General features: G+C 43.7%; 2 protein-coding genes across 2 annotated transcripts; one reads left to right on the top strand and one right to left on the bottom strand.

The window, feature by feature from the left end:
* The first annotated feature begins 15179 nt into the window (after nucleotides 1–15179).
* Nucleotides 15180–17907, top strand: LOC123426838 (probable signal peptidase complex subunit 2). The gene is made up of 5 exons (XM_045110736.1): nucleotides 15180–15361; nucleotides 15487–15638; nucleotides 15760–15841; nucleotides 17039–17181; nucleotides 17666–17907. Exons 1-5 carry the CDS (start codon nucleotides 15254–15256, stop codon nucleotides 17757–17759), a joined length of 579 nt encoding a protein of 192 aa, XP_044966671.1. The 5' UTR covers nucleotides 15180–15253; the 3' UTR covers nucleotides 17760–17907.
* A 328-nt stretch (nucleotides 17908–18235) lies between these two features.
* On the bottom strand, nucleotides 18236–21278 carry LOC123426837. Its single transcript, XM_045110734.1, has 4 exons — nucleotides 21028–21278; nucleotides 20537–20689; nucleotides 18653–18828; nucleotides 18236–18516 (listed from the first exon to the last, which is right to left on the bottom strand). The coding sequence occupies exons 1-4, from the start codon at nucleotides 21187–21189 to the stop codon at nucleotides 18414–18416; spliced, it is 594 nt and encodes a 197-aa protein (XP_044966669.1). The 5' UTR covers nucleotides 21190–21278; the 3' UTR covers nucleotides 18236–18413.
* Between the last annotated feature and the right edge of the window lie 6014 nt (nucleotides 21279–27292).

The raw sequence follows: 27292 nt of genomic DNA, 5'->3' as shown, positions 1-27292 counted from the left end.
AACTATTATCTTGATACAGGAATTATAATAATAACTATATTTATTATTGCCTCTAGGGCATAATTCCAACACAACCCTTGATATATCGTGTGATATAGTGTGATCTAGTATCTTGTGTTATTTACCTACTTGTCGTGTGATATAGCTCAAGTAAGCTTGTGTAACTTACTTGTGCTTGTTAGTAACTGCATTGTGTCCATCTTGGTAGATCGTGTTGTTAATACACGTTGCAGTGCCTTGTGCATTTAGGATTTGTGCTTGACAAGTACCCTCTTAGTTTATTTCTGCATTAGGGTCAAGCCAAATCTGAAGAAGTTTTTAAATAGCCTATTCACCCCCTCCCTCTAGGCGTCATCGAGGTCTTTTCAGCGGCAGTGTTACGTGAGACTCCTCTAAACATTTAGTTTCGTAGAGCTTTGATTGGTAATAGATGGGTTAGATGGCTGCATTTAGTCAGAAGGCTGATGGATATTAGCCTCTCTGACTGCCCTGATAGTATTCATTGGCGGTTGACCACCAATGGTACATTCTCAGTGAAATCAATGTATGAGCATGTTATTGATTCTTCACATATTCCAAAATCCATGCATATATGAAAGGTCAAAGTTCCTCTTAAGATAAAAATCTTCATGTGGTTTGTTCACAAAGGAGTTGTTTTAACTAAGGATAACTTGGCCAAGCGAAATTGGAAAGGAAATCGAAGATGCAACTTTTGTCAGACGTATGAAACTATTAAGCACCTCTTTCTGGATTGCCCTATGGCTAAACTATTATGGCGCTCGATTCATATTACTTTTAACATTGCTCCGCCTACTAGCATTAACATGTTATTTGAGACGTGGCTGGAGGGGGTTAATGTTATTTACGCTAAACTTATTCGAGTTGGAACCTGTGCTCTTCTGTGGGCTACGTGGAACTGCAGAAACAATCTAGTTTTTAACAGACAACATCATATTCATTTTTTGCAGGTCATCTTGAGGGCTACCGCCTTGATCCGCACGTGGTCCTTACTCACTCCCGTGGAAACCAGGGAGCCTTTAGTTACTGGGTGTGCCCGATGGGAGATGGTAGCTCAGGGTATCTTCAACCGATATGGATGGTGGCATGCTGATAGGATAGGTGGATAGTCATCTAGTCCTATCGATATCATCGGTGCTGGCGTTATGGTCGCCTTGTAACTCCTTTTTTCAGTTTTTTGGGACTTCTTTGTGTTGGGGAACGTCGCATGGGAAACAAAAATTTTCCTACGCGCACGAAGACCTATCATGGTGATGTCCATCTACGAGAGGGGATGAGTGATCTACGTACCCTTGTAGATCGCACAGCAGAAGCGTTAGAGAACGCGGTTGATGTAGTGGAACGTCCTCACGTCCCTCGATCCGCCCCGCGAACAATCCCGCGATCAGTCCCACGATCTAGTACCGAACGGACGGCACCTCCGCGTTCAGCACACGTACAGCTCGACGATGATCTCGGCCTTCTTGATCCAGCAAGAGAGAAGGAGAGGTAGAAGAGTTCTCCGGCAGCGTGACGGTGCTCCGGAGGTTGGTGATGATCTTGTCTCAGCAGGGCTCCGCCCGAGCTCCGCAGAAACACGATCTAGAGGAAAAACTATGGAGGTATGTGGTCGGGCAGCCGTGAGAAAGTCGTCTCAAATCTGCCCTAAAAGCCCCATATATATAGGAGGAGGGAGGGGGACCTTGCCTTGGGGTCCAAGGGATCCCCAAGGGGTCGGCCGAGCCAGGGGGGAGGACTCTCCCCCCCCCCCCAAACCGAGTCCTACTTGGTTTGGTGGGAGGGAGTCCTTCCCCTTTCCCACTTCTTCCTTTTTTTTCTTTCCTTTGATTTTTTCTCTCTTGGCGCATAGGGGATTGGTGGGCTGTCCCACCAGCCCACTAAGGGCTGGTGTGACCCCCCCCCCCAAATGCCTATGGGCTTCCCCGGAGTGGGTTGCCCCCCTCCGGTGAACTTCCGGAACCCATTCGTCATTCCCGGTACATTCCCGGTAACTCCGAAAACCTTCCGGTAATCAAATGAGGTCATCCTATATATCAATCTTCGTTTCCGGACCATTCCGGAAACCCTCGTGACGTCCGTGATCTCATCCGGGACTCCGAACAACATTCGGTAACCAACCATATAACTCAAATACGCATAAAACAACGTCGAACCTTAAGTGTGCAGACCCTGTGGGTTCGAGAACTATGCAGACATGACCCGAGAGACTCCTCGGTCAATATCCAATAGTGGGACCTGGATGCCCATATTGGATCCTACATATTCTACGAAGATCTTATCGTTTGAACCTCAGTGCCAAGGATTCGTATAATCCCGTATGTCATTCCCTTTGTCCTTCGGTATGTTACTTGCCCGAGATTCGATCGTCAGTATCCGCATACCTATTTCAATCTCGTTTACCGGCAAGTCTCTTTACTCGTTCCGTAATACAAGATCCCGTAACTTACACTAAGTTACATTGCTTGCAAGGCTTGTGTGTGATGTTGTATTACCGAGTGGGCCCCGAGATACCTCTCCGTCACACGGAGTGACAAATCCCAGTCTTGATCCATACTAACTCAACTAACACCTTCGGAGATACCTGTAGAGCATCTTTATAGTCACCCAGTTACGTTGCGACGTTTGATACACACAAAGCATTCCTCCGGTGTCAATGAGTTATATGATCTCATGGTCATAGGAATAAATACTTGACACGCAGAAAACAGTAGCAACAAAATGACACGATCAACATGCTACGTCTATTAGTTTGGGTCTAGTCCATCACGTGATTCTCCCAATGACGTGATCCAGTTATCAAGCAACAACACCTTGTTCATAATCAGAAGACACTAACTATCATCGATCAACTGGCTAGTCAACTAGAGGCATGCTAGGGACGGTGTTTTGTCTATGTATCCACACATGTAAATGAGTCTTTATTCAATACAATTATAGCATGGATAATAAACTATTATCTTGATACAGGAATTATAATAATAACTATATTTATTATTGCCTCTAGGGCATAATTCCAAAAGTCTCCCACTTGCACTAGAGTCAATAATCTAGCCCTCACATCACCATGTGAATTACATTGTAATAAATCTAACACCCATACAGTTCTGGTGTCGATCATGTTTTGGCCGTGGAAGAGGTTTAGTCAGCGGGTCTGCTATATTCAGATCCGTGTGCACTTTGCATATATTTACGTCCTCTTCCTCGACGTAGTCGCGGATGAGGTTGAAGCGTCGTTTGATGTGTCTGGTCTTCTTGTGAAACCGTGGTTCCTTTGCTAAGGCAATGGCACCAGTGTTGTCACATAACAAGGTTATTGGATTCAGTGCGCTTGGCACCACTCCAAGATCCGTCATGAACTGCTTCATACAGACACCCTCCTTAGCCGCCTCCGAGGCAGCCATGTACTCTGCTTCACATGTAGAATCTGCTACGACGCTTTGCTTGGAACTGCACCAGCTTACTGCACCCCCATTAAGAATAAATACGTATCCGGTTTGCGACTTAGAGTCGTCCGGATCTGTGTCAAAGCTTGCATCGACGTAACCTTTTACGGCGAGCTCTTCGTCACCTCCATACACGAGAAACATCTCCTTAGTCCTTTTCAGGTACTTCAGGATATTCTTGACCGCCGTCCAGTGATCCACTCCTGGATTACTCTGGAACCTGCCTGCCATACTTATGGCCAGGCTAACATCCGGTCTAGTGCACAGCATTGCATACATGATAGAGCCTATGGCTGAAGCATAGGGGACGGAGCGCATATGCTCTCTATCTTCATCAGTTGCTGGGCACTGAGTCTTACTCAATCTCGTACCTTGTAACACTGGCAAGAATCCTTTCTTGGACTGTTCCATTTTGAACCTCTTCAAAACTTTATCAAGGTATGTGCTTTGTGAAAGTCCTATCAGGCGTTTTGATCTATCCCTATAGATCTTAATGCCTAGAATGTAAGCAGCTTCTCCTAGGTCCTTCATAGAGAAACTTTTATTCAAGTAACCTTTTATGCTCTCCAAAAGCTCTACGTTGTTCCCAATCAGTAATATGTCATCCACATATAATATTAGAAACGCCACAGAGCTCCCACTCACTTTCTTGTAAATACAAGATTCTCCAACCACTTGTATAAACCCAAATGCTTTGATCACCTCATCAAAGCGTTTGTTCCAACTCCGAGATGCTTGCACCAGTCCATAAATGGATCGCTGGAGCTTGCACACCCTGTCAGCATTTTTAGGATCGACAAAACCTTCGGGTTGCATCATATACAACTCTTCCTTAAGGAAACCGTTAAGGAACGCCGTTTTGACATCCATCTGCCAGATTTCATAATCGAAAAATGCAGCTATTGCTAACATGATTCTGACGGACTTAAGCATCGCTACGGGAGAGAAAGTCTCATCGTAGTCAATTCCTGGAACTTGTGAAAAACCCTTTGCCACAAGTCGAGCTTTATAAACGGTCACATTACCGTCAGCGTCCGTCTTCTTCTTAAAGATCCATTTGTTCTGAATAGCCTTGCGGCCTTCAGGCAGCATCTCCAAAGTCCACACTTTGTTCTCATACATGGATCCTATCTCGGATTTCATGGCTTCTAGCCATTTGTTGGAATCTGGGCCCACCATTGCTTCTTCATAATTTGCAGGTTCATTGTTGTCTAACAACATGATTGATAAGACGGGATTACCGTACCACTCTGGAGCAGCGCGTGATCTCGTCGACCTGCGTGGTTCAACAGAAACTTGAACTGGAGTTTCATGATCATCATCATTAACTTCCTCCTCAACTGGCGTCGCAATGACAGAGGTTTCCCCTTGCCCTGCGCCACCATCCAGAGGGATGAGAGGTTCGACAACCTCGTCAAGTTCTATCTTCCTCCCACTCAATTCTCTCGAGAGAAACTCCTTCTCGAGAAAAGTTCCGTTCTTAGCAACAAACACTTTGCCCTCGGATTTGAGATAGAAGGTGTACCCAACTGTCTCTTTTGGGTAACCTATGAAGACACACTTTTCCGCTTTGGGTTCCAGCTTTTCAGGCTGAAGCTTTTTGACATAAGCATCACATCCCCAAACTTTAAGAAACGACAATTTTGGCCTTTTGCCATACCACAGTTCGTATGGTGTCGTCTCAACGGATTTCGATGGTGCCCTATTTAAAGTGAATGCAGCTGTTTCTAATGCATAACCCCAAAATGATAACGACAAATCAGTAAGAGACATCATAGATCGCACCATTTCCAATAAAGTACGATTACGACGTTCGGACACACCATTACGCTGTGGTGTTCCAGGCGGTGTTAACTGCGAAACAATTCCACATTGTTTTAAGTGAGTACCAAACTCGAAACTCAGATATTCACCCCCACGATTAGACCGTAGGAACTTGATCTTCTTGTTACGATGATTTTCCACTTCACTCTGAAATTGCTTGAACTTTTCAAATGTTTCAGACTTGTGCTTCATCAAGTAGACATAACCATATCTACTTAGATTGTCAGTGAAGGTGAGAAAATAACGATATCCGCCGCGTGCCTCCACGCTCATTGGACCACACACATCGGTATGTATGATTTCCAACAAGTCACTTGCACGCTCCATTGTTCCGGAGAACGGAGTCTTAGTCATCTTGCCCATGAGGCATGGTTCGCACGTGTCAAGTGAATCAAAGTCAAGTGACTCCAAAAGTCCATCAGCATGGAGTTTCTTCATGCGCTTTACACCAATATGACCCAAGCGGCAGTGCCACAAAAATATGGCGCTATCATTGTTTACTCTAACTCTTTTGGTCTCAATGTTATGTATATGCGTATCTCTATCAAGATTCAATATGAACAATCCTCTCACATTCGGTGCATGACCATAAAAGGTGTCACTCATAGAAATAGAACAACCATTATTCTCAGATTTAAAAGAGTAACCGTCTCGCAATAAACAAGATCCAGATATAATGTTCATGCTCAACGCAGGCACTAAATAACAATGATTTAAGTTCATCACTAATCCCGATGGTAGTTGAAGTGACACTGTGCCGACGGCGATTGCATCAACCTTGGAACCGTTTCCTACGCGCATCGTCACTTCGTCTTTCGCCAGCCTTCGTCTATTCCGCAGTTCCTGCTTCGAGTTGCAAATGTGAGCAACAGAACCGGTATCGAATACCCAGGCACTACTACGAGAGCCGGTTAAGTACACATCAATAACATGTATATCAAATATACCTGATTTTTCTTTGCCCGCCTTCTTATCTGCCAGATACTTGGGGCAATTGCGCTTCCAGTGACCCATACCCTTGCAATAGAAGCACTCTGTTTCAGGCTTAGGTCCAGCCTTGGGTTTCTTCGGCGGATTGGCAACAGGCTTGCCGCTCTTCTTCGAATTGCCCTTCTTGCCTTTGCCGTTTCTCTTGAAACTAGTGGTCTTGCTCACCATCAACACTTGATGCTCTTTACGGAGTTCAGACTCTGCGACTTTCAGCATCGCAAACAACTCGCCGGGAGACTTGTTCATCCCTTGCATGTTGTAGTTCAACACAAAGCCTTTATAGCTTGGCGGCAGTGATTGAAGGATTCTGTCAATGATAGCTTCTTGCGGGAGTTCAATCCCCAGTTCAGCTAGACGGTTTGAGTACCCAGACATTTTGAGCACATGTTCACTGACAGACGAGTTTTCCTCCATCTTGCAAGCATAGAATTTATCAGAGGTCTCATACCTCTCGATCCGGGCGTTCTTCTGAAAGATAAACTTCAACTCCTGGAACATCTCAAATGCTCCATGACGCTCAAAGCGACGTTGAAGTCCCGGTTCTAGGCCATACAAGACTGCACATTGAACTATTGAGTAGTCCTCCTTACGTGCTAACCAAGCGTTCTTAACATCCTGATCAGCCGTAGCGGGTGGTTCATCTCCTAGCGCAGCATTAAGGACATAATCCTTCTTTCCAGCTTGTAAGATTAGCTTAAGATTACGAGCCCAGTCTACAAAGTTGCTTCCATCATCTTTCAACTTAGCTTTCTCTAGGAACGTATTAAAATTCAGGATGACACTTGCGTGAGCCATGATCTACAACACAAATATATTCAAAGTGGACTTAGACTATGTTCAAGATAATTAGAGTTCAACTTAATCAAATTATATGCTAAACTCCCACTCAAAAAGTACATCTCTCTAGTCATTTGAGTGGTTCATGATCCACTTACACTATCCCAAGTCCGATCATCACGTGAGTCGAGAGTAGTTTCAGTGGTAAGCATCCCTATGCTAATCATATCAGCTATATGATTCATGATCGACCTTTCGATCTCATGTGTTCCGAGGCCATGTCTGCACATGCTAGGCTCGTCAAGCTTAACCCGAGTGTTCCGCGTGCGCAACTGTTTTGCACCCGTTTTATGTGAACGTTGAGTCTATCACACCCGATCATCACGTGGTGTCTCGAAACGACGAACTGTAGCAACGGTGCACAGTCGGGGAGAACACAATTTCGTCTTGAAATTTCAGTGAGAGATCACCTTATAATGCTACCGTCGTTCTAAGCAAAATAAGGTGCATAAAAGGATTAACATCACATGCAATTCATAAGTGACATGATATGGCCATCATCACGTGCTTCTTGATCTCCATCACCAAAGCATCGGCACGATCTTCTTGTCACCGGCGCCACACCATGATCATCCATCAACGTGTTGCCATCGGGGTTGTCGTGCTACTTATGCTATTACTACTAAAGCTACATCCTAGCAAAATAGTAAACGCATCTGCAAGCACATATGTTAGTATAAAGACAACCCTATGGCTCCTGCCGGTTGCCGTACCATCGACGTGCAAGTCGATATTTCTGTTACAACATGATCATCTCATACATCCAATATATCACATCACATCATTGGCCATATCACATCACAATCATACCCTGCAAAAACAAGTTAGACGTCCTCTAATTTTGTTGTTGCATGTTTTACGTGGTGACCAAGGGTATCTAGTAGGATCGCATCTTACTTACGCAAACACCACAACGGAGATATATGAGTTGCTATTTAACCTCATCCAAGGACCTCCTCGGTCAAATCCGATTCAACTAAAGTTGGAGAAACCGTCACTTGCCAGTCATCTTTGAGCAAAGGGGGTTACTCGTAACGATGAAACCAGTCTCTCGTAAGCGTACGAGTAATGTCGGTCCAAGCCGCTTCGATCCAACAATACCGCGGAATCAAGAAAAGACTAAGGAGGGCAGCAAAACGCACATCACCGCCCACAAAACCTTTTGTGTTCAACTCGAGAAGACATCTACGCATGAACCTAGCTCATGATGCCACTGTTGGGGAACGTCGCATGGGAAACAAAAATTTTCCTACGCGCACGAAGACCTATCATGGTGATGTCCATCTATGAGAGGGGATGAGTGATCTACGTACCCTTGTAGATCGCACAGCAGAAGCGTTAGAGAACGCGGTTGATGTAGTGGAACGTCCTCACGTCCCTCGATCCGCCCCACGAACAATCCCGCGATCAGTCCCACGATCTAGTACCGAACGGACGGCACCTCCGCGTTCAGCACACGTACAGCTCGACGATGATCTCGGCCTTCTTGATCCAACAAGAGAGAAGGAGAGGTAGAAGAGTTCTCCGGCAGCGTGACGGCGCTCCGGAGGTTGGTGATGATCTTGTCTCAGCAGGGCTCCGCCCGAGCTCCGCAGAAACACGATCTAGAGGAAAAACTATGGAGGTATGTGGTCGGGCAGCCGTGAGAAAGTCGTCTCAAATCTGCCCTAAAAGCCCCATATATATAATAAGAGGGAGGGGGACCTTGCCTTGGGGTCCAAGGGATCCCCAAGGGGTCGGCCGAGCCAGGGGGGAGGACTCTCCCCCCCCAAACCGAGTCCTACTTGGTTTGGTGGGAGGGAGTCCTTCCCCTTTCCCACTTCTTCCTTTTTTTTTTCTTTCCTTTGATTTTTTCTCTCTTGGCGCATAGGGGATTGGTGGGCTGTCCCACCAGCCCACTAAGGGCTGGTGTGACCCCCCCCAAATGCCTATGGGCTTCCCCGGAGTGGGTTGCCCCCCTCCGGTGAACTCCCGGAACCCATTCGTCATTCCCGGTACATTCCCGGTAACTCCGAAAACCTTCCGGTAATCAAATGAGGTCATCCTATATATCAATCTTCGTTTCCGGACCATTCCGGAAACCCTCGTGACGTCCGTGATCTCATCCGGGACTCCGAACAACATTCGGTAACCAACCATATAACTCAAATACGCATAAAACAACGTCGAACCTTAAGTGTGCAGACCCTGCGGGTTCGAGAACTATGCAGACATGACCCGAGAGACTCCTCGGTCAATATCCAATAGCGGGACCTGGATGCCCATATTGGATCCTACATATTCTACGAAGATCTTATCGTTTGTACCTCAGTGCCAAGGATTCGTATAATCCCGTATGTCATTCCCTTTGTCCTTCGGTATGTTACTTGCCCGAGATTCGATCGTCAGTATCCGCATACCTATATCAATCTCGTTTACCGGCAAGTCTCTTTACTCGTTCCGTAATACAAGATCCCGTAACTTACACTAAGTTACATTGCTTGCAAGGCTTGTGTGTGATGTTGTATTACCGAGTGGGCCCCGAGATACCTCTCCGTCACACGGAGTGACAAATCCCAGTCTTGATCCATACTAACTCAACTAACACCTTCGGAGATACCTGTAGAGCATCTTTATAGTCACCCAGTTACGTTGCGACGTTTGATACACACAAAGCATTCCTCCGGTGTCAGTGAGTTATATGATCTCATGGTCATAGGAATAAATACTTGACACGCAGAAAACAGTAGCAACAAAATGACACGATCAACATGCTACGTCTATTAGTTTGGGTTTAGTCCATCACGTGATTCTCCTAATGACGTGATCCAGTTATCAAGCAACAACACCTTGTTCATAATCAGAAGACACTGATCATCATCGATCAACTGGCTAGCCAACTAGAGGCATGCTAGGGACGGTGTTTTGTCTATGTATCCACACATGTAAATGAGTCTTCATTCAATACAATTATAGCATGGATAATAAACTATTATCTTGATACAGGAATTATAATAATAACTATTCATTTATTATTGCCTCTAGGGCATAATTCCAACACTTTGTACTTCTTTCAGACCGGTTTCATATTTAATAAATGGTTGTATGCATCACTCGATGCAGAGGCCGGGGCGATGCCTCCTTTTCAAAAAAAATCTTCAAATTCAGCCAATGCTGATGTTTTTTCTACTAGCAGCTACGCTACCTAGCGGTAGATTTGAGGCTGTATCAGAATTGATTACATTTGGACAATTTGAGGCGGTAGATTTTTGATTGATTGCTCTGGAAAGGATTGCTACCTCTCGAATGCTTTATGATGAGTTTGCAGCATGCTATTTTGCAGCAGTTGAAGGAAATGACCTAGTCCCCACCTCGAACATGGGGGCGTTTTCCACATTATGTAGAAAATGAAGAATTTCCTGTGAAATTTACTAGAGAATTCGTGTGGATTTCCCGTATCCGAAATATAGCTTAACCGCATACGCTGAACTATTTCTGAAGATAAAAAATAACTATTGGAAGAATCCTTGTGAAAATAATCCTATAAGATCCAGTTGTAAGAACTAAACAATCCATGTAGGATTTTTTCATATGAAAATACTTTGAACCAGAGCAGCCCAACAATTCTAATCATACAAATCAAGCAACATATATAAAAGGAGATTACTAAACGAAAAATCTTTGAATAAAAAAAGGCCCTGAGAGAAATAAACCAGTATTTCTTTAAGCATTGGTGCTTATTTGTAGAGAGTAAACGATTAATTAGACTCTCTCTCCTAGGGATAGACATTGATGATTCAAAAAAAAACAGATTATTTTCGTAACCACCTCTCTAAGCAGCTATCAATGTACAAGGCCTTATGACGCTCTTCATCTCGTTTAGAATTTTCCCGAATCATAAGAATAGTGTATGGATCAAAAAATATTCTAAACCACATGCAGGAATAGAAAAAAATAGGAACATGATAGAAATGCACACGTAGAACAAAGAGTTAGTAAATATTGGAATTATATCAACTTTGTTGTTTGGTTCACACGAATGGAAAACACATGGATCCTATAAACATGATCAAGTCAAAGTCAAACTGGAAGGTGGATAGAGTGGTGGCATTTATACGTGGTCTAATAATCAACAGAATCCTACTTTGGAGAAACTGGATAGAGTTTTCATGTCCAAATCCTGGGAACATTTGTTTCCTTTTACTTTTGTTAGGAAGATTATTAGAGAGATTTCGGACCACTGTCCCCTGATTCTTAATACTGATGATAATATTCCCATTAATTTTGGAAAGAGGGAATTCAGATTTGATCTGAATTGGTTGAGCAAACCTGATTTTAGTACTTTACTGGCTAAAATCTGGATGCAACCTGTATATTCTGGTAATCCTATTGATATCATGAATATCAAATTGAAGAGATTCAAAAAGTATTTTAAAGGGTGGGGCTCAAATAATTTTGGTCAAGCCAGGAAGAGAAGAAAGTGGTTGAGAGAGGAATTAGGGCATATTGAGGAGTTGCAAGAAAATGATGCTTTGAGCCCTGAGCTTTATTGCAAAAAAGTGGAGATGCTAGTAGAATTAAACAGCTTGCTGATGGAAGAGGAGGTAGCTTGGCTACAGAAATCACATGACAATTGGTTGCTAAAGGGTGATAGTAACACGAAATATTTCCATAGGATGGTGAATGGGAGGAGAAGGAGAAATACTATCATCTCTCTTAGCTGCGGGGATATGATAATAGAAGGGAATAAGAACATGCTTAAACATGCTACTGATTTTTATAAAGATCTTTTTGGCCCTGCTCCTGGAAACCTATGTAAGATAGATGGGAATATGTGGGATGATAAAGAGAAATTGGGAGGTATTGAGAATTTTCTCTTACTTAGGCCTTTTTCGGATACAGAAGTTAAAAATGCTTTGTTTTTAATGAAACATAACAAGGCCCCTGGACCTGATAATATTCCAATTGAATTTTTTCAATCTTGCTGGGATATTGTTAAGGAAGATGTGATGTCACTTTTTAAATGGTTTCATGAAAATAATCTCGATGTGGAGAGAATCAACTATGGTATAATAACACTGATGCCTAAAGTAGCCAGAGGTGATAAAATGCAACAGTTCAGACCTATTTGCTTGCTCAGGTGTATTTACAAGTTGATTACCAAGGTGCTGACTATCAGATTAGAACCCCATGTAGACATCTTGTTTAGTCGACATCAGAATGCCTTTATCAAAATAGAGATATTATGGACGGGATTATGTCACTGCATGAGATTCTACATCATACTTATGCTCAGAAGAAAAAAGGGATTGTCCTTAAACTTGACTTTGAAAAAGCATATGGTAAAGTTAACTGGGAATTCCTGTTGGATTGTCATAGCAAAAGAAATTTTGACCCACGCTGGATTGATTGGATTAGGAGAATTCTGGTAGGTGGTACCATTAGTGTGAAGTTAAATGATGAGGTGGGAGAACATTTCCAGAGTGCTAAGGGAGTGAGACAGGGTGATCCCTTGTCCCCTTTCCTCTTTAATCTAGCTATTGATTGTCTTACTAAGATGGTCATAAAAGCACAGGCGAATGGCATGTTTACTGGGTTAGCGGCGGACTTAGTGGAAAACGGGGTAGCAATTCTTCAGTACGCGGATGATACTATTCTATGCTTTGAAGACAATGTTAATAATGCTTTGAATATTAAACTGTTGCTTTATCTCTTTGAGATTATGTCTGGTTTGAAAATCAACTTTGTGAAGAGTGAGATTTTCTCAGTTGGTGCGGATGATGATACTATGAGGAATTATGCTGATATGTTCAATTGTGAGATTGGGGCTTTTCCTATTAAATACCTGGGTATGCCTGTTAGTTATGCTGGGCTTAAATGCAGTGATTGGCTTTTTGTTGATGACAAGTTTATTAGTCATGGGGAATCCTGGATTAGTGAATCTTTGTCCAGTGGGGGTAGACTAATTAAAGTTAATGCGGTGTTATCTCATATTCCCTCATACTATATGTCCATGGCTTTGATAAAAAAAATATACACTGGAAAAATGGGACAAACCTAGAAGAAAATTCTTTTGGCACCGCAAAGGGAGAAAAGGGTATCATATGGTGAAATGGACCCGTGTTTGTAGATCTAAAGCAAAGGGGGTCTGGGGGTTAAAGATTTAAGGAAACAGAATATCAGCTTGCTAGCTAAATGGTGGTGGAAGTTGGAGAAGAATAAGGGATTATGGCAAGATATTGTGAAAGCTAAGTACCTTAGAAGAACATCTGTGGCTAAGGTTAAGCAGAAAGCTACTGATTCCCCCTGTTGGAAAAATATTTTGAAAGTTAAGGAACATTACATGGCTGGTAGAGGGGTGATGCTTAAAAAAGGTAACATTGCTAGCCTTTGGCTAGATGATTTGGGTGAGAATATCCTTCTTAAAGATAAATATCCTGATATTTTTGAAATTTGCCTAGATAAGGAGTGTACTGTGGATAAACTGGAGAGTATGAATCATCTAACTTCTTTTAGGAGAAGGTTATCTCCAGCTATGCTTCAGAAATGGGATGATATGAAGCAATGTGTGTTGGATAAAATTTGTGCACATAAAGATGATGAGATTTACTGGAGGTTAGATAACTCCAGAGAATATTCCACTAAATCTATGTATAGATGGTTAGAAAGAAATCTTGCGGGGGGCCATTATAAGTGGATTTGGGGGACTAAAATTCCTTTGAAGATTCAAATCTTCCAGTGGCAGCTATTTCAAAACTCCATTCTTACTAGAGATAATATGAGAAAACGACACTGGCACGGAGATCCTAAATGTTCTTTCTGTGATGAACTTGAATCGGCGCAGCATCTGTTCTTTAGGTGCTCTGTGGCCAAGATTGTTTGGAGAACGGTTGGTGCTGTTTTTGGTACCAGTTATATTCCGAAAACAATTTGGCAGATTTTCTCTTGGTTGTATGCTTTTTTGCGAGGCTTATGCGAGATCTATATTGTTAGCTTAGCTGCAGTTTGCTGGTCTATTTGGTTGGCTCGGAATCGGGCTACTTTTGAAAAGAAGTGGATTAAAACTCCTTTTGAAATTGCTTTCACAACGTGTGCGTTTATTGAATACTGGGCAGGTATGCAGAAACCGGCGATGGCACATAATGTTAAGAAGGGAGCTGAGTTGCTGAAAGAGAGCGCAACTCAAATGTTGCGGTTGTGTGGACCACCAAGGACAGAAGCGAGCGAGCAGGCTGATGAAGAAGAAGTCTGGGATGAATGGTAAATGCAGGAAGGAGATGTTCGATTCCCCCCCCCTCGTGATAAACTTTGCTGGTTGCAGTGCTGATGACTTGGTGTCCATGGTGATGTTTAGGCTCTATGTCCCAGTTGGTGAAAACTTTTCGTTTTATTTCTGTGCTCTTTTGTGAGCCTAGTTCGGTGATGGTTGTTGTGGGGCTCCTGGTAGTGGTGCTGGTACATGGCAGTGTAATACTTTTGGTCTTTGTTGCGTAGTTTCGGATGATATCAGGTTTTCGCCCCGCAGTTTGTGTTCCTGATGACAGGCATGAACGGTGGGTTTTCTGATATTGTCCCGAACTTGCTTTTTTTTCCTTTCCCTCTCTTTCTGGTTCTGGTCTCAAAACATTTTATTTCCGTTATGAAAGTAATGAAAAGGGAAGAAAGGCCGGTTCGAAAAAAAAGTCAAAGTCAAACATCACTATAGGCAGAAGTGATTATAGGAGTAACTGGGATCAAATGATTTATTTTTTATTTTTCCTTTTCCCCATTCCTTTGAATAAAATGCATGAAAAATAACACAATAATATTTTTCTTCTATTATTATGTTTTTTCTCTAATTTTCCTTTCGACCAAAGGAGGAGCCGCTCTTTCTCGGACGGAAACTGAGCAGAGGAAGTAGACCTGGGTTCTTTCAGTGATGACATGGCGCTCTGGTGACGCCGCTCCTTCTCTCCCATTGGCCCAGCCCACCACGATCTACGTGGCAAACCAGATCCACCTATCAACAAAATCAGCACGCTACTGACAAGCGGGTCCCGGTACAAAGCGCGCCCACCCGTCATGGACACATCCCGCATATACTGACAGGCCCGCCCCTCCGCATCCCGCTCTTCCGTATTGATCCGCACCGGCCCGCCCCCTCCCCCTCGACGACGGCGCAGATGGCAAGCGACGGCGCGGTGGCCACGCCGGCGAAGGTGACCCCGAAGAAGGCCAACCTCCTTGACCCCCACTCCATCAAACACCTCCTCGACGAGACCGTCTCCGAGGTACCGCAAAATACACACTAAACCCTACCCTACCCCCCTCTCCCGTTCGAGATCTATATTCCTCTCCTGTCCTCTTGGTTCCTCTAGATTTGGTCACTCCTGATTCAGTCCCGCGGTGCGATCAGGTCGTGAAGGCCAAGGGCTATGCGGAGAACACGCGGCTGGGCAACTGGAAGCTCCTCATCGGGACGGTCGTGATCGCCATCGCGCTCCTCGCGCAGTTCTACCCGAAGAAGTTCCCGCAGAACCGCGAGTTCCTGCTCGGCTGCATCGCGCTATATCCTTTGCAGTGATTGTTTTCTTGTTCTGATGAAACGGTGTTAGATCTGATTTTTTGTTGGGAACTGGTTGGAATTTGTTTTTTTGTTACTGTTGGTCCTTGACTTCATGGTGGATACGTATGTGGTGATGAATGTGGTGCTGCTGATCCTCAGCTACACCAAGGAGAAGGATGCCATCATCTTCACCCACCCTCCTGCTGTGAGTTCTATATATTCATCTCGATTCTTTGGTCCTGAATTCCAATTGTAGATCTCATCGATTACTCTAGACCTGATTTCTGCATTTCAGAAAAAAAATTGAATTAATATATCAGCTTGTGTAGCACGATTAGGAAGCAGTCTTGACACCGTGTTAAATGAAAATTGTATGGGTTACATATGGTGTATACTGAATTATGACTATGTAGATTGCATTTTAATCAAATACGATCCCCTCCCACCTCCGCTGAAGAGGTTGCAGTTAAATATTTATGTGGTAAAATTCTTTAATGGTGCCAAAGCTGAACAATGTTTAAGAATTTCCCCACATTGCAATTTCTGAAGAGCCACACAATTTTGTGTTGCAGTTGAAGTTTGTTTTACTCATCCCCCCTCCTCCCAGGGAATATTTCTCCACTTTGTATATTGTGTTGCTCAAAAGTCTAAGCCGTGTCATTCAATTCTCCGTGATACATCATGCTGACCTGTTTAGTTGCAGTTTACTGTGATACACTGTGCTGAGTAGTTGCTTTGTTTTACACTTGCTACCAATTTTTATTGAATGCTCGAGCACTACTGTGTGATGTTACAATTCACAAACTGTGAATGTGGTCAATATTAGAAGAAATAAAAACAATATTTGAAATAACTGAAGTGGCTAGGTGTTCAACCATTTTGCTTCTTGACCATAATGACAATTGCGCCCGGCTGTTCAGTTATTTGTAGTCGCTGAAGTACATATTTCATCAAGTACTTGTAGTATTGTCGGTTCAGGAAAAATCCTCTTTTGCGGTTTTGCCAATGCCTTTCTTATGAAGATGGATGCGGTTTCGATGCCTTACTCGTTGGACTATGGGTGTGTTTGGTTTATGCCCAGGGTTGCCCCACCAAAGCATTGGCCAGCCAAAATTTTGGTTGAGGTTTTGGTCGCCCATGATTTGGCCAACATTGGCAAGAAAAATGAACTAGAGTTGGCTAGAGTTCATTGGCATGCCAAAAAGTTGGCAACCATCCAAACAAAGACTAACCGTTGGCTCATGACCAAAATTTTGGTAGGGTGCACTTTGGCCACAATCCAAACACACCCTATGAGCACATCTTATATTAGAATATGCCTAGCAGTGAACAGATGTTCATTACATTTGCTGTCATAGTTTTTATAGTTTTGTTAACTTGTGATTATAAATACTTTCCACAGGGTTCTTTCAATAACACTGGCCTGGTTATATCTTCAAAGTTACCAAGATTCTCGGACATGTACAATCTTTCAATAGCCAGCGCGGATCCAGAGTCTATCTCTGCTCACAAGCCCGTCCACTTCACTAAGAGTGTTACAAAATGGTATGTGTTTGCCCTATGTTTATTGGGCTAATATATAAGCCATCAGTATGCATTATCTTGTTTAAATTATTAAATCTGAGCGACACCAAAGGCACCTTCTTTTACTTAGCATTGTTCAAGTTTACTTGATTCTGTTTGTGATTCTAACGTTAAAGCATGTAATTGATTGATGCTTCTACCACGCTGTTCAGATTACTTGTGTAGTCAATTATCAATGCATATCTGATCCAAATACGGTAGGTATATCTTTGTATGGTTTAATGTTACCTGGCATATACACTAGAAATTCATTGCGCACAGTATAACGTCTGTACGGTTCGATATCACATTTGCAGATACTGGCAAAATACACAAGCTTAAGAATGTGTACATAGCATGTTCAATGTTTGTCTTTCTTGCTGTCTATGATGTATAAGGGCATGCTTGTATCATAACATTCTTTTTTTATCTCTATTACTAAAGCTGTTCTTGCCTTCTTGGGTAGGTTTACGAAGGAAGGTGTTCTTGTGGAGGGCCTGTTCTGGAAGGACGTTGAGAGACTGATTGATGACTACAACAATGAGCGCAAGAGCAAATGAATTACTGGCCCTTGTCATCATTATCAGGATGAGCTTAGCCTAATCGAAATAGACAATGTTTTTGATAAGAGTACTGTATGAACTGGCGAATGAAGGATTGCAGTAATTCTTTTCTTGGTATACAGGTCTATCTATAACAGTTATATCACCGTGTGTCTGTGTTTTGACTCGCCTGATCTTGTCCTGCTGTTTCACATTACATCTCACCTCATTTCCTTTCTATCATATCCCCTTATATGGGAGGCTGTGTACTTGGTTATTTTGGAGATCGGTAAATTGTTACTCCATCAGATGTAGCCCAGGTTACTGTGGATGTATGTTGAAAGTAACGTTAGGTTGCTGTTAATGTGGAGAATCTGATGAGCAAGATGAGGTTCAGAGTATGAACTCTGAAATAGGCAGTTTAATGTGCCAATCATAGGCAGTAAGAGCATCATTCACTATGCTCTTCAAAACAAGAATGCTGCAAAACGTTCTGGAGAAACTCAGAAATACTCCTTTATGCTGGCAAAATAAAGTTTGCTCATTTCTGTACATCGGGTGAAAATCCTCAAAAGACGCGAGTAAACAACCATTGGATTTTACTGAGATAGTTGCAGTTGAAGAACTCCTTCGCTTCGTGACCATAACAGCATCCAGGTCATCCTAGGAGGTTCAGTACCGATCTGATTGGGTCACAATAGCCTCGACACGGTCTATGGATGCTTGCAATCGTCCATAGTTCATACTGAACGCAGGTTCTCCTGTCCCAACAGCCCTGCCCAGAGCAAACATAAAAATAAGTTGAATTGTAGTGTCCACAAGTTAAAAAGGTCATGTTAGCAGGCTTTTGATACATAGAGCTATCCTGCTTGCAAGGATGTCTCGCAATATTGGTGTTCACCCAGACTTACCCATGAATCTCAGGAAGCACATATTCAGCTTTCCAACCGAGCCTCAGATCAAACCCTGGAAACAGGTTGAGTTTTGATTTGTTTCTTATGTGAGAAACACCATCTCCCCCCAAGCAAGTAGTGAGCTTCCACTTCCATCCAGTCGCCTTCAGTTGGAAATTGTGACCAATGCCGACCTGTATTACCAATGTTATTACAAACCTCATGTAAGCAAAGTGAACTCTGAGAAAAAAAGGGCATTTTATCTTTTAAGCAATTTAGCCTTTACAAATTTGACCATGTTCACATATGTGTTTCGGCCACTGGTATACCAGGTGCTAACCGCATATATTTGCAAGATGCAGATAGGGATTACATGTCATTTGCAATCAAGTAACAGTAAAGCTCATAGACATTCTTGCCAGGGCAAATGGTGTAAAGTCCAATATTTACCAAGGGGCAATTTTCGAAGAATACTCAGATCAAAGCTGTCACATGTACAAGCAGCACTTTCTACAGAAAACAAGTAGGTTTAATTGTGTTGTAATAGAATATTTTTTTAACATTCCGTTATCAGAACCATCACAAGAGTACACCAACATAATGCTTTTTCAGCACTCCTAAGCTGATATATCAACTGATCCAACTTCAGTTCTCATTTCTAAATTCTGCTTCCATTAATTCTGTGTATCAAACACATGCATTAACTGGCATTTCTCGCATGAGAAGAACTAATAACAATCATCAAAATACACAATTAGTACATGGCAGATGCAATGTTTTTATGGCGTATTTACATCGTCGCTATATTGACGATATAGCGGTGTGCCACGGTCGTAGCCTGTAGCGTCCAGGCTCGCGATACGTTTGGCCTGTGGCGTCCGCCATATACGCGGAGCGTCCGTAGGTCGTCCATATGACACTTTTTTAGTCGCCATACCAGAAATTGGACTCCATGGACTAGGTGAGCTCGCTCGCGCGGGAACAGCAGCCAGCGGCGGGAGAAATTGGCACACGTACGGGAACCATCAGCCAGCGGCGGGAAGGAAAGAGCTCTCCAGACTCCAGAGGTAGAGAGAGGGAGAGGAGAGGAGAGGGAGAGAAAGAGAGAGAGAGCGGCCATGGCAGGTTGAAATCGATGCGCACCTCGAGTCCTTGACCTCGTCCTCTCCGGCGAACGGCAGCAAGCTCCGCCTCCGCACCACCTCCCCTCCACCCCTGTGGCCCCTTTCCCCTCCTCCCACCACCCCCCTTTCCCCACCTTCCGCCAGCCCTTTTCCCCTCCAGATCCAGCTGCAGGGCAGCGCCTCTGCTCCAATCCAGCACCACTGCTCCTTTAATACGTGCATCAAGTGACCATCAAGGTATCTCCCCGGCTCCCCCCGCCCTTCTCCTTGCACTTCCTCCCCATGGTAGTGTTCTGTTTCTTCTGTACCTGTCCTCTCTGTTCTAATTTCTGAATATATGGTGTACATGTACTGCCTGTTGAGCTGCTGCTATATGTAGTGTTCAGTTTTAAGTGTTGAGTTTAGTCATATACAACTCATTTGGTGTCTCAGTTTGTTGTCATACATATTACAGAGTTAGATTATGTCTATGGAGTTGTGCTTTCATTTGCTATCATCCGCCATAAGGTTGTGTCTATGATGTCGCCACGCCATACGTCATAAGCATTATAATGTTATGAAGGGGGGCGGTCGCCATAAAATGCGTTACGCCATAAAAACATTGGGCAGATGGCACTAGCAATTTAACATATCTAGTTGCGCCATAACATGCCATATTGCAAGGAATAGCGCAAACTAGCTGCCAGTTACCTCACCGCAAAGCCATGCCTAATATGTAACCAGTTCCTATTCTCACATAAACGACGCGTGAATAACAAGATTGAATTAAGCAAAGAACCTGAAGGTTGAGGTACTTTGTAACTGGAATCTTCTTGGAAAGCAGCTGTATGTCACCGCTGATGGGCTTGTACTGGAACTTCCACTTCCGGTCGAAGTCCAGGGGCTTCACAACTACCTTTGCCTCAAAATCATTCACCTCTAGATTGTAGAACTGAAATAATATATGGCATTAGACACTCAGATCACAGGGTGAACTGGTTACACACAGCACAGAGAGTAACAACAGCCCCTATGTCAAATTGGCAACATAACCCAAAAACTAAAATTGGGAATGTGAGCAGGCGTATACTGTCCTAGTGTACACCAGGGACAAGGAGGCAGCAACATCAGCAGAGTAAATTATTTCCAGTACGCGCATACCACCAACATTTGGCCTGACGGAATCTTGCGAGATACAGCACATTGGAAGATTGGAGCGAAATAATTGGGGAACAAATCTACGGGCAGCCCAACACTCGAGAATTAGGGTTTATAAGGAGGGTTACCGACCTCGAAGTTGAGGCCGACGCGGAGGCCCTGGAGCTCCTTGCGGAACTTGAAGTGCAGCTCGGCCGGCACGACGTTGATGTGGTACAGCTCATCCAGCGTCGTCGGTCCATCCCCGACGCCCCCGTCCGCCCCTCCGCCGCCGACGCCCGAGCTCGACGCCATCGGGCGCGAGAGAGGAGAAGAGGCCTCTCTTTTCTTCTTCCCAGGTGGATTTTGGGCGGCGGCAGCGAGGTGGAAAGGCCGAATGAGCGATCGGCCGGCCCACCCCGGCCGCAATCTACTAGAGCGATGCTTTTGCAGGTCGCTCCCTCGCGTTTCTGTATACAGCTTACGAGGACAGAGAGGTCATTCCTTATTTAGGCCCTGTTTGAAATCACAATAGATTATAATAATCTGAATTATGAAGATAGATTATATAATCTGGTTTATAAAAATAATTCAGATGGGCATGTTTGAAGGTCAGATTATATAAACTGTAATTCAGGTTTTACATTGTACAATGACATGTCTGTCATGTTTATAAAAATAGGACGATGGTGGTGGCAATAGGTAATTATCTCCAAGTTTACAAGGGTAATAGGTCATTAGTAATCCATAATCTGATTTTAGCTGGGGTGAAGTAGATTATGAGTTTTTAATAATCTGGTCATCTAGTTTTTAAAATCTACAATATAAACTGTCCTGTTTGGAAACATAATAGATTATAAAAACCAGATTATATAATCTGGATGGTTCCAAACAGGGCCTTAGCGGGTGTTCGGCAGCCCTCCGCGGAGCCGAGAGCGTGGAGCGGTGTCTTAGCAACTTCCTAAATTAACACTGGACACCACTTCGCTCCGCCGTGAAGTCCCGAAACGGAGGAAGTCCGAACACGTCCTTAACATTATGTTTAAATTATATACCCTGTTTGACATCAATAAATTATTTCTTTCCTATATAACTACAAGTCTAAATTTATGACTTTTATAATATTTTTATTCATTTTAAGACTAGATGACATTTGAAATGACTATTTTGCCCCTCATATGGTATGCTTCTATGCGTGTTGTTGCGTGTGTGTGCGCGCACGCATGCATGCTACTGATGTTGTATGTGTGTGCATGCATATGCTGCTCCATGGGTTGCTACGTGTGCGTATGCGCGTGTGATGCTGCATGTGCTGCTACGTGTGTGTGGTGTTGCGTGTGTGTGCGCGCGCGTGCGTGCTGCTGCTGCTATGAGTGTGTGTTGCGTGCGTTGCGTGTGTGCGCCGCGTGTGTGTTGTGTGCTTGTGTGCTGATGTGTGTGCATGCGCGGTTATGTGCGTGCGCATTTGTGGGTTGTTATGTGCGTGTGTTGTGTGTGTTGTTGTATGTGTATGTACTGCTATATATGTGTTACTCTTGTTGTGTGTGCTACTGCCCCCGCATCGACATTGTACGTGCTACTGTCTCGCACACACATATTATATAAGAGGGAAAAGAATCTTTCCAGATGTCATTTAGTCTTAAAATGAATAAAAATGTTATAAATGCATGAAATTTGGACTCATTGTTATATAGAGAAGAAAAAGTTATTCAGTCTCATCGTAGAAGCACTTAGTCTCGGGTTTGGGTTCAACCTTGGGTTTCTTCATTGAGTGACAATTGACTTGTCATTCTCGAAGTTTTCCTTCATTCCCTTTGCCCTTCTTGAAACTAGTCATTTTACTAACCATCAACACTTGATGCTCCTACTTGATTTCTACCTTCGCGGTGTCAAACATCGCGAATAACTTAAGGATCATCATATCTATCCATGATATGTTATAGTTCATCATGAAGCACAGTAGCTTGGTGGCAGTGACTTTGAAGAACTATGTCAATCACTATCTTATCTAGAAGATCAACTCCCACTCGATTCAAGCGATTGTAGCACCCAAAAAATCTGAGCACATGCTGAGCGATTGAGCTTTTTCTCCCTTACTTTGCAGGCAAAGAATCTTGCCGGAGGTCTCATACCTCTCAACACGGGCACAAACCTGAAATCCTAATTTCAGCTCTTGAAACATCTCATATGTTGTGTGACGTTCAAAACGTCTTGGGCGCCTCAATTCTAAGCCATAAAGCATGACACACTTAGCTATCACGTAGTCATAAAAAACGTGTATGTCACATGTTCGCAACATCCACACATGACGCTCGGGGGGGTAGCACACCGAGCGACGCATTAAGGACATAGCCTTCTGCGCAGCAATGAGGACAATCCTTAGTTTACGGACCCCGTCTGTATAATTGCTACTATCATCTTTCAACTTAGTTTTCTCTAGGAACATATCAAAAACCTGGGAGCTACAACGCAAGCTAATCATTTGTAACATAATTTGCAAAGACATTTTGACTATGTTCATGATAATGAGTTCAATTAATCGTATTAATTAAGAACTCCCACTCAAATAGACATCATGATGACCCACAAGTATAGGGGATCAATCGTAGTCCTTTCAATAAGTAAGAGTGTCGAACCCAACGAGGAGAAGAAGGATCTGATAAATGGATTTCAGCAAGGTAATAACTGCAAGCACTGAAAGTAGCGGTAACAAGTGATTGTGTAGCGAGGTGAAATGTAGCAAGCAAAGAGTAACAAGTAACAAGTAGTAGCAACGGTGCAGCAAGTGGCACAATCCCTTTTGTAGCAAGGGACAAGCCTCAACAAAGTCTTATAGAAGGAAAAAACGCTCCCGAGGACACACGGGAATTTCTGTCATGCTAGTTTCATCATGCTCATATGATTCACGTTCGTTACTTTGATAGTTTGATATGTGGGTGGACCAGCACTTGGGTACTGCCCTTACTTGGACAAGCATCCACTTATGATTAACCTCTCTCGCAAGTATCCGCAACTACAAAAGAAGAATTAAGACAAAGTCTAACCATAGCATTAAACTAGTGGATTCAAATCAGCCCCTCACGAAGCAACGCATAGACTGGGGTTTAAGCTTCTGTCACTCCAGCAACCCATCATATACTTACTACTTCCCAATGCTTTCCTCTAGGCCCAAATATGGTGAAGTGTTATGTAGTCGACGTTCACATAACACCACTAGAGAAAAAGACAACATACAACATATCAAAATACCGAACAAATATCAAATTCACATGACTATTATCAGCATGACTTATCCCATGTCCTCAGGAACAAAAGTAACTACTCACAAAACATAATCATAATCATGATCAGAGGTGTAATGAATTGCATCAAGGATCTGAACATAAATTCTTCCACCAAGTAATCCAACTAGCATCAACTACAAAGAGTAATCAACACTACTAGCAACCTTACAAGTACCAATCGGAGTTGTGAGACGAAGATTGGTTACAAGAGATGAACTAGGGGTTGGAGAGGAGATGGTGCTGATGAAGATGCCTCCCCTCCGACGAGAGGAGTGTTGGTGATGACGATGGCGACGATTCCCCCCTTCCGAGAGGGAAGTTTCCCCGACAGGATCGTCCTGCCAGAGCTCTAGATTGGATCTGCTCGAGTTCCGCCTCGTGGCGGCGGCGAAACCACGAAAAAGCTCCCTCTTGATTTTTTTCTGGACCAGGACGCTTCATATAGCAAAAGAGGGGGGCTAGTGGGCCGTCAGGGAGCCCACAAGCCCCCCACTCCGCCACCACGGGGTGGCGGTGTCAGGGCTTGTGGCGCCCTGGCAGCCCCCCTCCGGTAGTTCTTTCGCCCAATATTTTTTATATAATCCCAAAAAAATCCACGTAACTTTTCAGGGCATTTGGAGATGTGCAGAATAGTGGACTAGGATTTGCTCCTTTTCCAATCCAGAATTCCAGCTGCCTGAATTCTCCCTCTTCAAATAAACGTTGCAAAATAAGAGATAAAAGGCATAAATATGGTACCACAAGTAATATAACAACCCAAAAAGCAATAAATATCAACATGAAAGCATGATGCAAAATGGACGTATCACATCCCTCTGGTCATTCGAGTGGTGCATGATCCAAATCTGCCAACCCATGTGTGATCATCACGTGAGCTGAGGTGGCTTCAATGGTGAACATCTCCATGTTGATCATATCTACTATGTGACTCGTGTTCTATATTTTGGTCTTGTGTGTTCCGAAGCCATGTATGTACATGCTAGGCTCGTCAAGTTTAACCCGAGTGTTCCGCGTGTGCAAAACTATCTTACACCTGTTGTATGTGAACGTAGAGTCTATCATACCCGATCATCACGTGGTGTCTCGAAACAACGAACTTTCGCAACGGTGCACACTCGGGTAGAACACAATTTTATCTTAAAATTTTAGTGAGAGATCACTTTATAATCTTATAATGCTACTATCGTCCTAAGCAAAACAAGATGCATAAAAAGGATTAACATCACATGCAAATCATAAGTGACATGATATGGCCATGATCTTATGCTTTTGATCTCCATCTCCAAAGCATCGGCATGATCTCCATCGTCACCGGCACAACACCATGATCTCCATCATTGTGCTGCCATTGAAGTTGTTGCGCAACTATGTTGTTACTACTAAATCTATCGAACTAGCGATAAAGTAATGCATCACCAAGCGCCAAAATAAATTAAAGACAACACTATGGCTCCTCCCGGTTGCCGTAGTATCGACATGAAAGTCGATATTTAACTATTACAACATGATCATCTCATACATCAAATATATCACATCATGGCGTTGGCCATATCACATCACATGCATACCATGCAAAAACAATAGATGTCCTCTAATTTGTTGTTGCATGTTTTACGTGGCTGCTATGGGTATCTAGCAAGAATGATTCTTACCTACGCAAAACCACAACGGTGATACACAAGTTGCTATTTAACCTTCTCCAAGGACCACCTTTGTCAAATCCGATTCAACTAAAGTAGGAGAAACAAACACTCGCCAACCATCTTTATGCAACAAGTTGCATGTCAGTCCATGGAACCGGTCTCTCATAAGCGTACGAGTAAGGTTGGTCCGGACCGCTTGATCCAACAATACCGCCGAATCAATAAAAGACTAAGGAGGGCAGCAATCTGAATATCAACGCCCACAAACTCCTTTGTGTTCTACTCGAGATGTCATCTACGCATAGACCTAGCTCTCATACCACTATTGGGCAATGTTGCATGGGAAACAAAAAAAAATCCTACTCACGCACAAGATCTATCCACGGTGATGACCATCTACGAGAGGAGAGATTGTATCTACATACCCTTGTAGATCGCTAAGCGGAAGCGTATATAATGCGGTTGATATAGTTGAACATCTTTGCGATCTAAATCGTAGTTCGTCCCATAATCTCATCATGATTCGTCCCGTGATCCCATCATGATCCATCCCAATCTAGTGCCGAACGGACGGCACCTCCGCGTTCAGCACACGTACAGATCGATGACTATCTCCGCTTTCTTGATCCATCAAGAGGGGCGGAGAGGTAGCTGAGTTCTTCGACAGCTTAACAGCATGGCGGCAATGGTGGTGGAGATGATCCGGCACGGCTTCGCCATGCATTGTCGAACCTAATCTAGAGGAAGAACGAACTAGAGGGAGGGAGAGGGGTTGCGCCTTAGATTGTGTGTTGGCTGCCCTCTCTCCCCTCTAGTATATATAGGAGGGAGGGGGTAGGGGTGGCGCCCTAGGGTTTCCCCTAGGGTTGGCCGGCCGCACCCAAGAGGAGGAGTCCTCCTCCAAGTGGTATTGGTGGAGGCTAGTCTAACTCCTCCCTTTCTCCACTATTTAGGTTGCATAGGCCCATGAGGCTAGCCGACTAGCCCAATAGGGGTCGGTGCGCCTCTTAGGACTATGTGGATCATCGGGGTGGTTGGCCCCTCTCGATGAACCCCCGAAACCCTTTCGTCACTCCACGTACATTACCGGAAATGCCCGAAATTTTTCCGGAACCCAAATACCCTCTTCCTATATATCAATCTTCATCTTTGGACCATTCCGGAACTCCTCGTGATGTACGAGATCTCATCTAGGACTCCAAACAACCTTCGGTCACCAACATACATAACTTAACTATACCAAAACGTCACCGAACCTTAAGGGTGCAGACCTTGTGGGTTCGAGAACTATGCAGACATGACTGATACACGCTCCGATCAATAACCAATAGCGGGACCTAGTTTCCCATATTGTCTCCTACATATTCTACGAAGATCTTTATTGGTCGAACCTCTGTGTCAAGGATTCAGTTAATCTCGTATACTGTTCCCTTTGTCCATCGGTATGTTACTTGCCCGAGATTCAATCGTGGTATCTCTATACCTAGTTCA

Source organism: Hordeum vulgare, chromosome 2H (genome assembly GCF_904849725.1).
Source record: "Hordeum vulgare subsp. vulgare chromosome 2H, MorexV3_pseudomolecules_assembly, whole genome shotgun sequence".
Lineage (NCBI taxonomy): Eukaryota > Viridiplantae > Streptophyta > Magnoliopsida > Poales > Poaceae > Hordeum > Hordeum vulgare.
Note: the sequence above shows the minus strand (reverse complement) of the source record. Positions and strands in the feature narration are given on the sequence as shown.